The sequence below is a fragment of the Xiphias gladius genome, chromosome 22, assembly GCF_016859285.1.
Source record: "Xiphias gladius isolate SHS-SW01 ecotype Sanya breed wild chromosome 22, ASM1685928v1, whole genome shotgun sequence".
Classification (NCBI taxonomy): domain Eukaryota; kingdom Metazoa; phylum Chordata; class Actinopteri; order Istiophoriformes; family Xiphiidae; genus Xiphias; species Xiphias gladius.
This window is the reverse complement of record NC_053421.1, coordinates 18,380,937-18,399,723: the sequence shown is the minus strand read 5'-3', so window position 1 is coordinate 18,399,723 and position 18,787 is coordinate 18,380,937. Positions and strand designations below refer to the sequence as shown.

The window sequence follows — 18,787 nt, the reverse complement described above, 5'->3', positions numbered from 1 at the left end:
TGGTTGCATAACAAGGCCTTACTCCAATACAGCTGACCACATCAGTAGGATTTTTGCTTCTTAATGAGCCAGTCACACACTGATCTACTAAAGAGCTATGCTCTTTTTTTTTTCTCCATGCCACAGTTATTTGAGCCTAATGCATTGCTGAAGCTTGCAGACTTCAGTCAATAAAATTCAACCACATACTGCTTTGTTTAAATTGGGGGTCTGATTTTTTTTTTTTTTTTTTTTTTCTTCATGACCAATACCTATGTAGGGATTGTGTAAAAATTAAAAACCATGTTCTAGTCCAAATTAAAAAAACACTGAGTTTGTAAATATTAGGATTGAAAAGGAATCTGCCACTCATTATTGTTAGTCTTGTAGTGTTGCCTAACAGAGGGGGTGGGGGTGGGGGGGGGGGTTATGCTTTTCTACGTCTAACTCAAATCTGGATTTCATTTTTGCAAGTTCTACTGATAAAGCCACAAACGTAATTTGCAGCAGCTCCACAAATTAGGTACGTATTTACTTCCCCAATAACCAAGTGATGTATGAGACAAGGAGACAGCACAATGACTGGGTATTTATACCCCTGTCTTTAAGATATATAATATAGGTGAAGAGGTTTTGAGTTGATGATGCCTCTGGGAGAGATCATACATTGCTCGCAGTGAGGCTGCTGCTGTGTAGTTTCCTTTTCCCCTCAGCAGAGATGGAACTTGGGGAAACTGTTTTGCTTCCTTTGGCTCGAGCTCAAATAGAACAAATACAAGAACAATTCCTCTTTGACACAAAGAAACAACTATGTACTTCCTTAGCTTCACTAGTAATTAAGTCCTCTCCTGACACCTAACTGAATAACACGATGCTTCACATAACCTGAGGGGACAGAGCAACACATTACAGACAGGATAAGGAAAGCTTTGGACAATATTAGATGTCACAATCACACTGGTCCCCTCTCCGGAATTAGTTTTAACAGTAATGACTAAAAAAAAGCTGTCACGCATGGAATGCCTTGCAAGTTCTGGCAATACAGTGTTGCAATCCTGTTTGTCAGTTTTAAAGGATTGTGAGTTGGGGTTATTTAAGAAAAAGAAAATAAAAATGCAGTGATTAAACAGGATGATATTGCACACTGACTCTAGATGGATAAAGACCAGGGGATCCACAGGCACAGAGGTGTGGGGGAGAGTCCAAATTAAAAACATACGCTCCAACTGTATGACTAAGCCTCCTCGGGCCTGGTTTTGGTGGGGGGAGGATGGGGGTAAGAGAGTGGGTGTCAGGGAATGTGGGGAGCAGGAGGGGGGAGGGAGCCGGGTCAGTCAATAGTGAGGTAAAACGTGTGGTGATGGGAGGGGCCGAGACTTAAAGGGAGCAGACAAGCCATCCAGCATAGCACTTTCACTTTGAGCGCAGCCTGTGTCTGAGTGAGGACACACAGAGTGGCCGGAGGGAGAGACAGCGAAGAGGAGGCCAGTGTCTCTCCTGCTTTATTCACTAACCAGTTTCAAGGAAGAGGAGAGTGACTCAAATTAGGCTGTTCAGGAAGATTCTAGGTCAGTAGTGAAAGGGACAAAGGGAAGGGGAAAGAGATATAGTAAAAAAAACAAAAAACAGTAGCTTTGATAGGGAAAGGCTGCAGCCACTCAGGCTTAAGTGGGAAAATCCAAAGTGAAAGAGCAGGATGGCGTGACAGGATAAATGAGGCACTTTTTTGGAAAGTACCAAAGGAACTCAAAAAGAAGGACTTTATAAGGGGATGTCAACAAGAAGACTAAATATCAAGCTGTGAAGAAGAAGAAACAGCAGCGTACTCCGTGTCAAAGACCTAAAGAAACCAGAGAGGAAACTTTGCCTTTCACAGACTGACACAGAAACCCGTCTGCAGAGTGATTGCCGTCAACAAGAGAAATGGGGAAGTGTCCGTTCTTAGAAAGATAAAAGGATGTCACTGCCAGGTGAAAACGAGTCTATGGGTAAATCATGGATTATTAGAACTGGATATTATATAGTCAAGTTTCTCCAGTGAAGTAAAACTGATTTGTTGTGCCAATTTCTGTTGTCAAGATAACATTTCCGGTGTCCTTATTCATTTAGGGTTGTTGCAATAGTAGGCCCTGTTTCGTGTTGTTTTCTGCAGAAATAGCTTATTGACACAGGAAATGATGTAATGTTACTTAGTTGGTCTGCCATTTGAACAAGCTACAAACCACAAAAAGTTTCCAGCAATTATCTGAATGTGTTCTGTCTCTTTCCTTATTCCTCATGTCTTGAACAGTTTTGCTGTTGCTATCACTCTTGACTGTCCAATGTGGTGGATGTGACTTTGACTGGGAAGTTGTGAAAAACATTAAAATGACTATCGACTCTAATCCAACTGGATTTGTAAGTTAACACTCTGCTCGTGATTTTATGTATTCCTTTTGTTGTTTCTACAATGAAAAGCATCTTCTCTGTAGGAATGACATTCTCTTTCTGTTTTTCCTCACCAAATGTATGTACTGTCCTTAAAAAAAAAAAATCACTAGTCATGACTGTGTTCAGTTAGTTGGTTTAACAAGGTCAGAGGTGAGCATCTCACTCGAATGAATGAGTCCAAATAACCTTTTATGTCAGATAACCTAAAAAGGTTATCAGATGGCACACACTGTTAGAACTGACCTGCTTAGCTCTACAAAGTCAAGGGAATCAAACTTTGTGTAGTTTCCCCTCTATGGTTAGTTTAGTTGCTTTTTACATAAATGATCAATCATACATTGCTAATGTCCACACAGTCATTGCTAAAGTTCAGTCAGTACAGTAATTATGACAGTATAAATATTATCTTATGTCCTTATCCTTACTGTCATCTTTGTCTTTCCTTTCTATCTCCTTCCAGCGGACAGTATTCCCTAAAGATTACAATGTAGTGCACCACTACACAAAAAACATGCTCTGTGACACTGATCCGGTGAGTTGCTCATCAGATAAGAAGAGGAATGTTAGGTTTGCTGCACAGTAAATGAGTCATAAATCTTAAAGTTCACCATCAGCCTTATACTGAAAAACATTTTGATTTATTTAACAGGATAATCATTAGCTCTCACCTAATCTTCAGCTCTAACAAGCTTTGTAAATTGTCGCTTTTGCAAAACACTGTTCTATAATGAACCCCTGAGTCTGACTTGTAATTGAGCTCTTGATGTGGCTCTTGGTAATTTGTTACATGTGTTTATGTGTTTTGCACACTAAACCTAACTTTGGGCTTGTTGTTGTGTTGTTCCACCTCTCCCTGCAGTGTTGTGTGTTCCCTGCTGCAGTCGTCCTCCTCGACTCCTGGCATGTGCTTCTCAGAAACCTCTGGGATGAGCACTTAAATCACTCCTTAATTCTCGACCTAAAGCAGACACTGGATAGAATTATTAAAAAGAACAAAAACACGGAGGTAGGGGTTTCATTCACCTATATCTCATCATAAGGCCAGATGTTAGTCTATTAAAGAAATTTTAAGTTTAAAATACATCCCTTAAATGCAAAAAAAGGCCAGAGCTATCTCTGGTTATCTGACATGTGATTGCTTGCCGCATTAATATCAATGTTTGAATTTTTATTTCAAACATGGATTTAGGTAAAAGTGCATTAGTCAGTGAATGTGTGTTTTTGTTTTTTGTTTTACTTTCTATTGCAAATATTTATCTGGTCCTCGCTTCCTTGTCTCTCACAGAGGTTCCAGGAGGAGACGGACCTGGTCCATTTCTCCACATTATCTTCCTCTCCTGAGGAACTCCTCAAGCTAACATCAGAACTTTTCACTCAGTGGCTCAGTGTCGGATGCTTACCTTCGATTGAAACCTGCACCCTGCCCACTTTGCCCCCCTCCGTTGAGAGGAAGGACTACGGTCCATCGAGGGCCAGACTCTTGACCACCCGAGTTATTGGCAGCGAGGAGGAGGGACAGCCTGTCAAGATGATAGACATTACACATCCGCCGTCCAGCAGTGGTCCTCTCTCCCTATCATATTCCGCTTCTGTCTGGAGCCCCTTGCTACTCAGACTCTACTGGTGGTTGATGCCATAGTTACTAAAAATGATGAATGATGCACACAAAAATGCAAGACATTTCATGGCACTGAATGTTTCTTATATGTGTCTCTGTGTTTAATGCCGTAAGCTTTGTTAATATGAAGTGACTTGCACAGGTTGCAATTATTGTCCAAAGTTAGTTTGAATAGCTGAGTTCACTGTCCAACAGTGCTGTGTAACGACTAATATCACAGATATAAACGTATAGCCATCCTCTCTAGAGCAAGCCACAAGCTCCAGCTAGCTATGCTCTTCATGCTAACGAGAAAAATGCTGAGCAAGCAAACACACATTAGCCTCGTCTGTTGATGTGGAATCCATCACTGTTTACAATGAATATTGTGTAAATGTAAGATATTACAGTCTATGGGTGTTTACTTTTGTACATAAATGTAAATTAAAGACATTTAGTTATATTCATTGCTAGTTTTTGGTTCAGCTTACCAGGATATAAAATCCCAATGGTTGTAAGCGGCAGTATATTTATGGTGCTGTCTCCTGTTTGCCAGCAGTGATAAAGAAGTAACTAGGTACATATACTCAAGTACTGTAAAGGACACCTTCAAGGTACTTTTACTTTACTTGAGTATTTCCATTTTATGTCACTTTCTACTTCTACTCAACTACTGTTCAGAGGGAAATAATGTTCTTTTTAATCCACTACATTTATCTGACAGCTATAATTACTTGTCCCTTTTCACATTAAGATTTGATCTGTAAAATTACTACCCAACAGTTTATTAACTCATTAAAATCAGCTCCACTTTACAAATGAATGCATCAACAATACTAACCTAATAATACATTTCTAACAGTATAACAATCACAGGGACAGGAATACTTATATACTTTTACTTCAGTATAATTTTTGAATGCAGGACTTTTACTTGTAACAGAGTATTTTTCCATTTTTGTATCACTATTTCCTCCATTATTGTTTATCAGCAAGAATGATGAATTTAAATTTTTGTCCATTCGGGTAAAAGAGGTCATATTTTGTTTATGATCTTGCATTCCAGCAACAGGACACAGAGTTTATATTGGAGTCCACATTCATGTGAGCTCCACCACTACTGCCGGCTCTTTTAAAGAGTCATTTCCTATGTAGAAATCCTGTACAACTATTTTGTAACTCTGATAAATACTGAGACGAGTTGCAGATGAGGGAGGAATGCACTGTGGATAAGACCACGGCTCCACAGATGTTATGCTCTTACTCCTGTGAGAATCCACAAGAGAAATAAGAGTTCACCATTTGGTGCTTGCACTTGTCCCTGCTTGTACACACCCACACATATAATGTGCACCATTGTCCTCACAGGACCCTCCTTGTAGTTTCATAATCCTTAAAATACAGAGGTATGTTGCATTGGCCTCTATGAGAACAGATTTTTGGCTTGCACCTCAAGTTTTCACTGATCTTTTTTCCACAGATTTTATGTCATAATTTGGAAGGATGGGACACACGTCATATATAATGAATGTAAATTACGAAGAGTTAGATCATCGTAGTGATAGAAGACAAGATTTTGGACAAACAAGGAAGACAGAAATGGAGCTCTAGGCAGTAGTTTTTTGTGCATGATGCGCATGTCCCAGTACCTGTTAATGGCAAATACTTAGATGTCTAGCTGTGAGGCTGCCCCCAGACCCTCAATTTCCCCTGAGTGATGAGTGACGCTGGGGCTACTGACCCTCGGGTGTCAGGTGCTACATGTACACGACATACATGCACTAATCGTGGCTGACTCAGAGCACGTGACACATTCTGTCCCCGGGTCAGCGCATGAGTAGGACCTCGAATTTGGAAATGATTCATCAAATTTATGAGACGCACGTATTTTCTTCAGGGAGAGTGGGGGAGGCTGCCCTCAACTTCCACCGAACTCCCGTCATGCAAGGTCGACGTAAAATGAATGCATAGCAGTTTTGTCAACTTCCGCGACAGATATTTGCAAGTCTGGTCTCTCCTGGCAGCAAGACCCAAGCGCCAAATAGGGGCCAGCTCAATTCCCGTAAATGGGGGACGAGACAGGGAGTGCGAGGCGTGGGGGAGAGGGAGTGAGGCAGCATGGGAGGAGTGACAGTGCAGTGTGTTTAAACCACGTGGCCGCTCCCCGCACCGGAAATACGCAAACTGCGCCGTTGCCAAGATGTCTGCGCCCGACGAAGACACGTTTGCCGAGGAAGGCGGCGAGATGGAGGAGATGGACGAAGCTGGCAGCGATGATGATGAAGGAGAAGTGATGGAGGAGGAAGGAGCGGACGGAGAGGGGGAGAGGAAAGTGTACGTGCCCGGGATCGAGCCGCTTCGGCCCGGGGAAGAGCTGGAGATGGACCGGTCTGCCTATCGCATGTACCACGAGTGCCAAACAGGTAGGCTGAGCCGCTAAAGTGAACTGTTTTGTCGGTACCTTCATCGCGCAGAAGCCCACAGGTTGAATTCAGCTCTGTTTTTTTGTTTTGTTGTTGTCGTTTGTGTTCAGGGGCTCCGTGTCTGAGCTTCGACATCCTGAGAGATGGAGATGGAGAAGGCAGGGAGCAGTTCCCTCTGTCCATGCTGCTCTGTGCGGGCACACAAGCGGACACAGCCCTGAGCAACAGGTCGGTACCGACCTCCAAACATACGTACACAACATGCTTTTTGATCCACAACATTTAGTCGACGGCTTTACTCGCTTTACAAATTCACATTTTTTGCATAAAAAACACGAAAAGCGGCTTTCCAGATATGATGTTTTGTTATCAACCAAACTAGCTGACAGTACACACAAGTGGAGTTGCAATAATGAATCTTTAATGAAAGTAATCCATTAGTTTCTGTCCTATATAAAATAGTTAGTTAGCTCCACCTCAACCAACTACAACAGAAAAATCCAGCTTTTTATATTAAGGCATCAGCACTAATAATCTAATGAAATAATAATAATAGGGACCATGTTATTGCATTGAGTGCCTTTACTCTTAATACTCCAATGACAGTTTTGGGATTATACGTACATACTTTTATTTCATTTTCAATGCAGGATTTTTACAGTGTGATATTGGTACTTTTACTTGAGTAAAGGATCTGCAATTCTTCTTCCACCACAGTGGTGCTTTACCAAGACATTGTCAGTGATGGAAACCAGGCAAAAAGGGTAGAAGGTTTTGGTTCCCCCCTTTTATTTAACTCTTAAGTTTATGCAGTCTAGAAGACAACACACTAACACACACGTGATTTTAATTCTTTTGGCTAATAAGGCATTAAGTGTGTGTCCTGGGTCCAGTTTCACAAGGACGTTTTAGACTGGTCTGTAGTGTCAGGTCAGTATTAATATTGCTCTTAGGTTAGTCTACTGAAAGTTAGACTTGAGGCTTACTCAGAGCTATCAGCCTTGTTTCCATGGTAACAATCAACTGCGTACCAGTGGCACCAAATGTCAAAGATAAAGGAGAAAAACAAGGCTCATAATTTGTGGTTTGCTAACAGTTTTGTGGTTAAGTAATGGGAAGAGCGCCCTGTCACCTGTTGGCAGCAGTGAGGACACTGCCAGTCATTTTTGTTTGTCTAAGGACACTATCGTTTTTCATATTAACAGGACATTATAAAATACTAGCAGCAGCGATACAACTCCTCGGGGTAATTACAGTTTGGTTTGATTTCTCTGTCATGGGCTTACATCTACCATCCTCGTACTTAGGAACATATACTTTAATAATTGGAAATCTTTAAGGCTGTAATGGGAATCTTAGTTACTGTTTTGTTAAAGATAGATGAACTGAAAAGGCCAACCAGTTAAGCCCACATTTTTAAAAAACATATAGACAGTACAGCATCAGCACTCAGTTCACTTATACATATCTACTCATATTCTGATTTTATATCATTTAAATATATAATAACTGGTAAATAGTAATTAATAGTGTGTTTATTTAAATTTGACCAAAAGTGCTTACATACAAGTGTCTGATAATTGTCACTGGCAGTGCAAATTAGTGTAACCATCAAATGATCAAGGTATAAATCACAGTAGAGCCAGAGTTTTGGTGGGGGTTTTTTTGTTTTTTTTGTACAGTTTCAGTTATGTTATGATCACCCACATAGTGTGGAAAGAGTTGGGAATTTTCCTTTCAACAGAAGCCTAAATCTCAGTTAGAGATTAATTTCAAAAAATATTTATATTACTTGGTTTGATACTGAAACTCGCCACTTGAATACAGATAACAGACTGCAATAGAGACTTATCTCTAGTGTGCCATCTTCTGTATACACTGAAATAAAAACTTTCCAGGCTACACACCATTCAAAAAATATGTAATGAGTTTAATTTGGTAATTTGTTGTATGATATGTGTTTGTTTCCTTTCTTGCAGACTTATCGTAATTCGCATGTACAACCTTCATGGAACAGAGAAAGAGAAAGAAAAAGAAGGGGAAGAAAGCAGTGATGAAGAAAGTGATGAAGATGAAGAGGATGAAGATAAGAAGCCACAGATGGAACTGGCCATGATGCCTCACTATGGAGGGATTAACAGAGTCAGAGTATGTTGACATTAATATGAATTAAACCATTAGGTCATCCATATCAGAGACTTTATTTTTCCCCATTACTTATTTTGTGTCTTTATTTCCAGGTGACCCAGCGTGGAGAGCAGTCATTGGCTGCTGTCTGGTCAGAGAAGGGACAGGTAGAAATATTTGACCTCCGACCTCAGCTGGAGGCCGTCCACAGTTCTGCTGCCATGGCAGCTTTCATCAAACAGCAGAAGGAAGCCACAGCTCTCTTCAGTTTCACAGGACACATGACTGAAGGCTTTGCAATTGACTGGTCACCTACAGTACCTGGTAAGGGAGTCTTTAGCCTGCCATTAAATTTGCAGACCGAAAAATTACTCACATAATTTCTGGCCTTGTTGACACTCTAGCATTAAGCTATCTGTGGGTGACCACAATACGTTGTGTAAGTGTAAATATGTCCCCAACTGCACCTAATAAAAACAATAATAAAAATCATTATTTATAGAGCACTTTTCTAAACCCATGTTACAAAGTGCTTTACACAGAGGATCAAATTAAAACAAGCAGATCATAGAGACAATTACAGTAAGAAAGAATACTGTCAATGAAAATTAATTTAAAAATTAATACAATAAATAAAATAAAATATAAATATAAAATTTAAAAACAAATCTGTAAGAATCTGGTACTCTTGCTGACCTGATTTCCTCAGGCAGCTCATTCCAGAGTGTCAGGGCTCTCACTGTAAATGCTCTGTCACCTCAGGTTTTCAGCCTTGCCTCGGGAACATCTAAAAGACCTCTGCCCGAGGATCTCAGGCATACGAACTGTTTCATATGCATCTAAGAGGTCAGATATATAAGATGGAGCAAGGCCATTGAGCTTTGAAGTCAATAGTAAGATCTCAAATAAGATCCTACAAAAATAACCTCTAAAAATCAATTCTAAAACATACTGGGAACCAGTAATTGAGGCGTGAGCAGATAAAACTGTGTAAAATGGTCTCTGTAAAGGATAAAATAGATTGCACTTTGGAGATATTTTTTAAATGATTTTTAAAAAAAAGGAGACTGCACAGGTTTTGTTGAGTGCTACTCAAAACTTAAGTTGCTGTCAAACCAAACACCAAGATTCTTTGCAGCAGTCGTAATGTGTTCCAACAGGGAGCCTGCAGATGTCAGTCTACTTTTAATGTGTGACTAACATAAGAATAGTCTGATCTAAATGTAAGGTATCATTTTCTGTCACGCACTCTTAACTCTCTGTCCCTCTGTCACCTCAACATCAGTGATTTCTGTGTAAATTTCCAAACTGCAGGTTTTTAACGTCAGAGACAAGCAAATCACTTTGTCCTTTTCACAACTTCCACGTTTCCAGCAAAATAGCTTATAAATGAAATGCTTATGGCCAGGCAACAGTCAAATTTTGGATGTGCAAACATCGTTAAACCCTTGAATCCAGATCCACATCAAATCATTTACTTGGCCCATGGTCTAACTTTCTACCAAATTTGATTGACACCTGGGTTATTCTGTTAAATATGAAACTAAAAAGAAAACATAACCTCCTTAGAGAAGAGTGGAAAAAAAACAACATTATAGTGTCCTTTGCAAAATAGTTGTCAATAATGTACAACATATACACACGTTGTAGTTATAGAGATGAAATTGTGCACAACCACAAACAATAAAACCGAAACAAATCGGGTACTTCAGAGAGGGGACTTCATCAGAATAGCTGAGTGTGCCGCATATTTTAACTGTGAATTCATAAAAGGTCATATTTTACACAACTGTAAAAATTCTGATTAATGAGAAATGTGTAGCAGTATAGATGTGTGCGTCTATCAACCAAAAGGTTAACTGTTATGCCTGTGTTTTATTAACAGGTCGTCTTGTCAGTGGAGACTGCAAAAAGAACATCCATGTGTGGGAGCCACGGGAGGGAGGGGCTTCATGGCAGATTGACCAACGACCTTTCAGCTCCCACAGCAAGTCTGTGGAGGATCTGCAGTGGTCCCCTACTGAAGCTACGGTACGTTCATAGAACGATGGTGACGTAGTGTGTGTGACTGAGGTAGATGGTAACAGTGGTTAGCACTGTTGCCTCACTGCAAGATCAAACCTCATGAGGGCTGAGTTAAACCCCTCCGTGTTTGTCTGGGTTTCCTCCCGAACCAACAGCTCATGCATGCTACATATTAGACATGCATGTTAGGATTTGACATGCATGTTATCGGTCCTCATTGCGCCCTTGACCACAGTGCTGGCCTCGGAGCTGGAGCAGCCCCACTGATCCCAAACACTTATGACCATTCAAATGCAGGGGATGAATTTCTCCACTAGGATTCGTGTCAAACCGAGCTTAGCAGCTCAACAGAGGTTTACAGGTGTTTGCATTGAAGAACAAGGTGTGGTGAGGGAAAAGAATGATTGGAAGGAACAATTTTGACTTGAAAAAACGCAACTGTTGCTATGTACCAGCACAGTGTCGTAACTAAGAATCACAGACTAAAAAATGCCATTTATGTGCATTCTTACCAGCTACGCCTAATAAGTCACTGAACTAGTTTGTGGTATGTGGATGTGCACCCTACAGTCTGACACTGGTTGTTACCTTTTTGCTTCTACGTTACGGCATGGCGTATGAGTGTGCACTTTGTTTTCTCCGTGTAGGCTTCTTGGGACACTGTGCAACCTACTTGGTGTGGACTCTCACAGCACAACACAAAACTCCTCCTAAACACTAAAAAGAAAAACAAAGTGTTTTGCAAGAAATAAAGTCAAGTTCCTTGTGTGGGAAGACACCAGTTAAGACAAGCTAGTCTTTGTTTTGTTAATATTTAATCTGAAGTTCAGATCTCAGAATCTGTACTCTCTTTTGCCCCAGGTTTTTGCATCTTGTTCGGTGGATCAGTCCATTCGTATCTGGGACATCCGTGCACCGCCCAATTCCATGCTCTCAGCCAATGAAGCTCACTCATCAGACATCAACGTGATCAGCTGGAACAGGAGCGAACCATTCCTGCTGTCAGGAGGGGACGATGGGCTTCTGAAAGTATGGGACCTGCGACAGTTTAAGGTAAAAACCAAAAGCAATTTATCCAAAATCATTCACTAATAATGTAATCATTCACCTCAGGCATACAGCTATGAGTTATCACTTGTTTGATGTGTGACACGGAGTGAAGTTTTTATTGTTTTATAAGTGTGTGTTGCCACAAGAAAGTAATCCTGCTATTATTACTACAAAAAAACAGTGTTGAGGGCTTGTGCTATTATACTATTAGATAATCTCACAATTTTGCAATAAGCCAGCCCCGCCTAACTAATAATTGTTCCATCCATTGTTGCCTCTGACACAATAGAGTGTAGTTATTTCAGTCGTTACCCCCATCCTAATACAGGAAAGCATTTTTATTTTTGCCTTTAAAGGACTAGTTTGACATTTTGGGAGATGCGCTTGTTTGCTCTCTTGCCAAGAGTTAGGAATAAATGTTAAATCATTCCTTTAAAACACACTCCTGGCACTGGTTGCAACTTATGAAAAACAAAGCAGAAAAAACAGATTTATAAACCGGTGTTTTTTTTAAGCCTGATGTTGTTTGTGATGAACAGCTGTCACACCTCAACGCTCTCGTTTCACACTGTACCTGTAGACCGGGCGGCCCGTGGCAAACTTCAAGCAGCACAGCGCTCCCATCACCTCGGTGGAGTGGAACCCCGTGGACTCAAGTGTGTTCGCTGCCTCGGGAGCGGACGATGTCGTCAGCCAGTGGGATCTGTCCGTGGAGTCGTGTGACGTGGGTGCCAGGGTGGAGGGGGTGAAAGATTTGCCCCCTCAACTACTTTTCCTGCACCAGGGTCAGTCAGAGATTAAGGAGATTCACTGGCACCCACAGATACCTGGTGTGATGATCTCCACGGCTCTGTCAGGATTCAACGTGTTCAGGACAATATCTGTGTAGTGTGTGTGTGTGTGTGTGTGTGTGTGTGTGTGTGTGTGTGTGTTTGAGAGAGAGAAACAGAGGATTTTGCATCTAAATCATTTGCATTTAGCTCTAAACATGTTTGATCTTTAAGGAGCTTGTAATAATGTACATAACTTAGCTGTGTAGGTGGTAGTTTTTTTTTTTTGACATACATTTGCCAGTTCAGGCACCATATGGTCTTATAATCTTTACCACTGAACTTTCAGTCTGTATGTTTTACAGATGTTAATTATATTTATGCATTCCCTAGTGCATGCTTAAAATAAAATTTTTACAACCATAGTTCTCTTGTTTTTACCTGAATTAAGTTTTTCAAAGATAAAGGATAGGCTGCTATATTTGTATTTTACTTGTAAGGAAGGAAAACACAGAATTACTTTATGTCAAGAAATGGCTGCCCATGGAAATCTGCTACTCCCTATATAATAGATACTCAATAGTTTTCTGTATAGGAAGCAGTACATTGAGATTTTGGACAGTTGTCCGTTATCTTTTTGCATCATCTGTGACAGGCATGGTGTTGCACAACTGTGATGTTTGCATCTATAAAATGCAGCAAATTTAACTGATATTAAAGTGGTGTAAATGCCATGGATATGACTTTTTTCTGTCCCATTGCTGGAATGTTTTAGGGTACTATAAAGAGTGTGAATGTCACAGTCAGAATACAACACACTCAAATAAAACAGCAGACAGTTCCTATTGTGCACTATATAATGAACGGAGTGATTTTTGGATACAGGCTCGGTCTTGGGATCTTCAGATTCTCACTGAATAGAGAATAGTTATGCTTCTTCCACCAGCTTTGCCCTCGAGTCATGTCAAAAGAAAAAAGTTATAGCCAAGGCTGGTGATAATTTTAAAATCCCAATAGTTTTATTGTTTTCACTGTAACAACAGGTTAACGTGTTTAAACCAGCATTTTCAACAGATGAGCATGATGAACTCTCCCTTTTACAGCATTATGAAATAAAACACTTTTAAAAACAAGCATTATACAAGCAAAAAAGCATGTACAAAAATACACCACTGGTCTTGATTTACAATTTGTCCTTTAAATCCCATGATTGTCTTAGCATTTAAGTATCAGTCCTGCCCCGCAGCCCCAAGAAACTTCGGTAGGTGTGAAAACATACAAAACAACTGCATTCTGAGAACAAATTTGATTCGGTCTAAACCAGAGAAACTGTCAGATTAGGAATGTGACAGATTCACAGTAATTCATAATACACAGGATCATTTTTTATTTTCTGACAGTGTCTCTGGGGACTCTTTGTAAAGCTTTTCAAATGTATTAAACATCAAGAGAAGACATGGAGACTGTAATAAACATGCAATACGAGAAAAAAACTAATAAGACATTGGTATAGCACAGGGTACAATAATGTAAGTACAGCTCCACTATAACATAAAGCTCAGTAAACACAACGCCTGTTGTGTGCGCTTAAGATGGTAAATATAAGACATAGTAAAAAATTGACAATGCAAGCATCATTCATTTAGTCTGAATCAAACTTTCAGTTTCATAGCAAAGCTTCCAGGTGAATGAAATAAATCAAAGTGCTACAGACTTTTCACTGTAATAACCTAAATGACATTTTGCTTTTTCTGATCAAAATGGCAGTCTTTGGCAAATCTGTTACCCTTGTAGATAAAAACATAAAATGTCTTTTCCAGTTGAGCAACATCGTCTTAACCATATACCTCTGTGTCTTGAAAAATCCAGTTTGTTTTCAGATGTATTCTGCTTAAGCCTCCCATGAATGCTAATGAAATGACGAGTTAAGGAAAATACAGTATCCTTGATTTACTCAACAGCAAAGATCTGTTTTCATGGGAAAATCATACCTATCCCCTATAGACCAATTTCATCATCAAACTCATCTTCAAATGTGTAGCCTCTTCCTACTTCCCCCTCCTCCTCCTCCTCCTCCTCCTCCTCCTCTGAATCAGTCTCTGAGTGGCAGCTGTCGACCCTCCTCCTGTCCAATGGAGTGACTCCTTCATACTCTGAGCTATGTGATGAGGCAGGACTAGGTGGCAAATCTACTTTGTGATTGGTGAACTCAGTTTCACCTTCTCCTACTTGGCTCTCGTCCCTCCCACTCTCAGCCCTCGTTGGATTTTGACACACCAGCTGATTCTCATCCTGGAAGTCAAATCCTTGACCTTCTTCCTCTTCAGATGCCTGGCGAATGATCTCCTCTCTTTTGTCACTGAATCTCACTTTTGGTTTTAACCCCTTTGGCTTGATCCCATTCCCATCTGGTATCCTGCCGTCTCCCACCTGGTTTCCATCCAACCCAACCAAGTTCTTCCCATTCAGCTCGTTCTGCATGTTAACAGACATCTCCATGGCCCCTTTTCCCTGCCTCGTTTCCACCGATGATATGCCGCTTTTGGAGCTGAGCGCATTCTCCTCATTGGAGTCAAGTCCCAATCCGTCCATCACTCCTAATACATCTCCCAGCATAGATGGGCCCAGATCCAGGTCCAGGTCCAGGGTGAATGAAGACACCGACTCAGAGTGCTGAAGCTCATTGTTCTGTGGGCTTCCTGGAGGATCTGTATGAAGATCACTGTGGTTGACTGCCACCTCAGGATCAGCAGCTGCCATGTCCCCCGGACTCCCCTGGTCGGGGCTGGCCGGACTCGGGCCAAGAGTGGACAGGAAGGAGGTGTCCCCAAAGGCATCACCTCCCCTTCCAATGTGCATGGTGTGGCGAAAGTCACCCAGTGGCGCTGAGATCATGGTAGGGTCCAGGCGAGGGGCCCGGGATGATTTGTGAAGCGGCATAACTGTACGGGGAGGGAAGAAAGAGGGAAAAATTGTGTGGATGAATTATCATTTATCTAAGATAGCACAGAGTGAATGAAGGAAGCAACACTCTGAGCAAATGAAATAAGATATTAATATGTGCAGAAAGCAGGGGTATACTGGAGCCCTGGTCCAGCCTCCTGATAAGATAGGGCAGTGTGTAAACCTCACCATGTTGTGCAATACTGTGGGAAACCAATGAGCGTTTTAGCACTGGTACGGCAGTGAAGGCCATGCTGAGACTTGTACTTGACGCACACACATGCAACGCTAGCACATACTTTTCTCTACCCTCAGGGGTGTGTGTGTGTGTGTGTGTGTGAGGACAAAAACAAGATTGTAATGTTCTATACGAAAAACTAAATCTACAATCCCAAAACTCCTGGGTTGTGCCAGAACGAGGGGCATTCAATTTAGAGGTCAGCATGACAAAACTATTCCTGTTGAGTCCAACAGTGCAACGTTTCTAATCAACAATCATTACAGTAGGTGGTAGCCTGTAATACCACATAGATTTGGTGATGTCTTACAGATTGTGCCACTTTAATAACATTTCCTCCTCTTTGTCAGCATTATACACTGCAAACCAGTACACACATTTAAGAAAGTATTCTCAAAGTTTGTACATGTGTGTATGTGTGAGAGCTAGATTTGGGAGGGGAGGGGGCTTACAGGCCCAGCCCCAACCCTCAAGACTTTCCAATAATGATTAAAGTACATGGTGTATTACTTTAGTTGAATATACAACTGGCAACTTAAGCGTAGAAAATGCGAGGGCGACACTTATTGACAACGCAGTGAAAGGATCGTTTGGATCAGTGTAAATAGTCAGCAAATCGACTGACCCGAGTGAGCGTCACCAAAGCATTCAAAGTACGGGAAAACTCACTTTAAAGCGTATATTCTGGTCTTCGGTTGGCTGCCTCCTCAGTGTCCAACTTTTTCATCTGGCTCTTTGCTGGCGCTCCCCTCTCGACTTTTCCCTCGCTCTTTTTCTCGCCGTCGTTTGTCTGTGTGAATTTTCTTTTTCTTCCAAAGGGATGGGCACGGGGTGAGGAAGTGACGCGACAGTTATTGGGGAGAGCTGGATCAAAGTGCTCTCGACTTTACCAGACACTGAAAAAAAATAAATAAATAAAGAATGATAAATAAAGAACTAAAATATTAACCACACTAGCAGTCGGCTTTCCACAGTGTGTTTTTCTTTTAAAGTCGTGTTATAAATGTGGGCCAGAGCTCGTTAATTAAGCAACGGGACAGCGTAGATGACTGGAAGTTTATGTGAAACAGGGTTATGTGTATAAATATCCAATTAAAAACCATCAAATTGTAACTGATGGGAAAATGGCCGGGGTTCATAAGTACCGAGATCAGGAGTCAAAGCCCTGTCACTACCAACAACTTGTTTAAAAAAAAAAAAAAAGTGGTTCAGTTATGTAAGTTTTTCATATTTTATTTATTTATTTTTTCGATTGTATTTTCTGCAAGTTCTATTTAAAAGATAAGGTAAAAGATATTCCATATTTTTTATCACTGTGAACAAATCCCAGTCCCAAGTCCGTTAGTTCCTTCTGAAGACACAAATCTTTAAAATAATTATACTTTTTAATTTTTTTTAAAGCCAAACTAATTTTCTTAATCATCTGGGTACTGTAGTTTTTTAGCAAATGTTACTAAAATAGGATGTAGTAGCGTATTAGTTGGGGTCTGTTTTCATCTGAGGATTAATATACAATTGGTGCGCTAGTGAGTGTTTATGGCAGCAGGACATCATATTTAGCTCCGACTTAAGCTACAGTGTGTGTGTGTTATTGATAATGAAGAAACATGTCACACGTGACATAACTAATGTTATAATTCAATTTTTTTCAACAATATGGGATGTCAGGCTTTGGCTACATAGACAATTCTTGTTAGTTTGGATTAACTGATGTTGGTTTTGGTCTCTTTATGGGTTTATTATGGGTTTATTGAAAAATGAAAAATAAAAAATATGAAACAATATTTAAACCCAGTAAAACTCATACTAAATTAATTGTTTCAGAACTTTGTCTTTATCTTTTGTATTTGTATTTATTACTATTATGTAATACTATTATAGTAAAGTTCTTTCCAGGAAACTTCCTAGGAAATTTGTAAAATTAAGTGTTCCTCTTTTATTTACCAACATGATTGTCAAATGCTGTTTCATAACTCCCTACATGAGTTAAAAAATACTGAAATCGACCTAAAGTATATGTAATTTTTAACTCCCCCAAAAATGCTGAAATCCCTGCATTCCTAGAAATTATAATTAAAATAATGATAATGATAATAATAACAATGAACCCTGACCTCAGTGGTTACCTCACAGGGCGGATGTCTCATATTAAAGACTTTAGTTAGTAGTTTAAGTTTAATGTTACACCAGTATACCAGTCAGTCAACCCTCACGTAGTGCACCACTTAGTTGATGTGTCATCCATACACTCATGCGTCCCGTTGGCCAGGAATCCTTTTGAAAAAGACTGGAGAAAACCTGAATTTGGTTTCAACAACGGCAGTGGAGTGGAGATGCTTTTTGGAAGAACATATTCTCGGGCTTCCTCCCATGGGTTACAGAAACAGAAGCATTACCAAACCCCAGGTATTCATACAATGGTGCCGGGTTGTGAGTCATTGTTTGCGAGATCTTGTCACAAATGCTCAACATATTTGTGCGATGATGTAGCCGACAAGATAACAAAGGGAACAAATTATTCATTCGGCTGGCACATGATTTAATTCAATGTGAGAAATGGACTGGAAATGGACACAGAAATAACAGTTTCCAGCATTTTGATTTTTCCAAAGCTGTGCTCCTGAAATCAGAGAGGATTGTGCCGACAAAAGAAAGATATTTTTAATTTTGTATTTAAATTTAAGAGGAAGGCATTGAGTCCTCCACTGAACATTATGATATTTACTGTATATAGTATGTCAGTATTAAGAAGCAATACATAAAACAATTAATTTCCAGAAAAAAAAATGAATGAAAGTAATGTGTGAGTGTTTTGTTTAATTTGCTGCCAGAATGTCTCCGGGAGGAATATATCCTTAAAAAGTCACTGTGAACCTTGCTTTTCATTGCTGAGCAGCAAAATACATATTCATGAGCCTTATGGCAGTTGCAAATATCATTTGCATTCCCCAAAGACTCACTCCAGAGAGACCTCCAAATAATTTGGGGATCAAGTGTGGGAGAGAGTCTCTGACAGGAAATGACTCCCTTCTCTGTAACACACTTACACACACCCGGTGACACAAACACACATCCTGCAGCTGTGTGAGCACTTCACAGGAAGGTAGAGGGAAAATGTATGTAGGCCAACCTAATGAGTGATCATGCCTTAGATCCATGATCCTCGGGGGGGAAAAAGTTTAAAAAAAAAAAAAAAGATATTGTA

At 40.3% G+C, this 18,787-nt stretch overlaps 3 protein-coding genes across 4 annotated transcripts; 2 read left to right on the top strand and 1 right to left on the bottom strand.

Moving 5' to 3' along the window:
• The first annotated feature begins 1,369 nt into the window (after positions 1-1,369).
• zgc:174888 (uncharacterized protein LOC558116 homolog) lies at positions 1,370-4,934 on the top strand. 2 transcript variants are annotated; one of them, XM_040116775.1, is made up of 5 exons: positions 1,370-1,967; positions 2,270-2,376; positions 2,870-2,941; positions 3,269-3,415; positions 3,695-4,934. In XM_040116775.1, exons 1-5 carry the CDS (start codon positions 1,937-1,939, stop codon positions 4,046-4,048), a joined length of 711 nt encoding a protein of 236 aa, XP_039972709.1. In that variant the 5' UTR covers positions 1,370-1,936; the 3' UTR covers positions 4,049-4,934. The 2 variants fall into 2 exon arrangements, with proteins under 2 accessions (XP_039972709.1, XP_039972710.1); XM_040116776.1 differs by having other exon boundaries at positions 1,371-1,949; positions 3,695-4,933.
• A 1,163-nt stretch (positions 4,935-6,097) lies between these two features.
• grwd1 (glutamate-rich WD repeat containing 1) lies at positions 6,098-13,135 on the top strand. Its single transcript, XM_040118478.1, has 7 exons — positions 6,098-6,429; positions 6,540-6,657; positions 8,409-8,577; positions 8,670-8,880; positions 10,442-10,587; positions 11,443-11,634; positions 12,212-13,135. Exons 1-7 carry the CDS (start codon positions 6,207-6,209, stop codon positions 12,518-12,520), a joined length of 1,368 nt encoding a protein of 455 aa, XP_039974412.1. The 5' UTR covers positions 6,098-6,206; the 3' UTR covers positions 12,521-13,135.
• Positions 13,136-13,398: 263 nt separating this feature from the next.
• On the bottom strand, positions 13,399-16,386 carry cdc42ep5 (CDC42 effector protein (Rho GTPase binding) 5). Its single transcript, XM_040118479.1, has 2 exons — positions 16,252-16,386; positions 13,399-15,343 (listed from the first exon to the last, which is right to left on the bottom strand). The coding sequence occupies exon 2, from the start codon at positions 15,339-15,341 to the stop codon at positions 14,400-14,402; it is 942 nt and encodes a 313-aa protein (XP_039974413.1). The 5' UTR covers positions 15,342-15,343; positions 16,252-16,386; the 3' UTR covers positions 13,399-14,399.
• Positions 16,387-18,787: the final 2,401 nt, after the last annotated feature.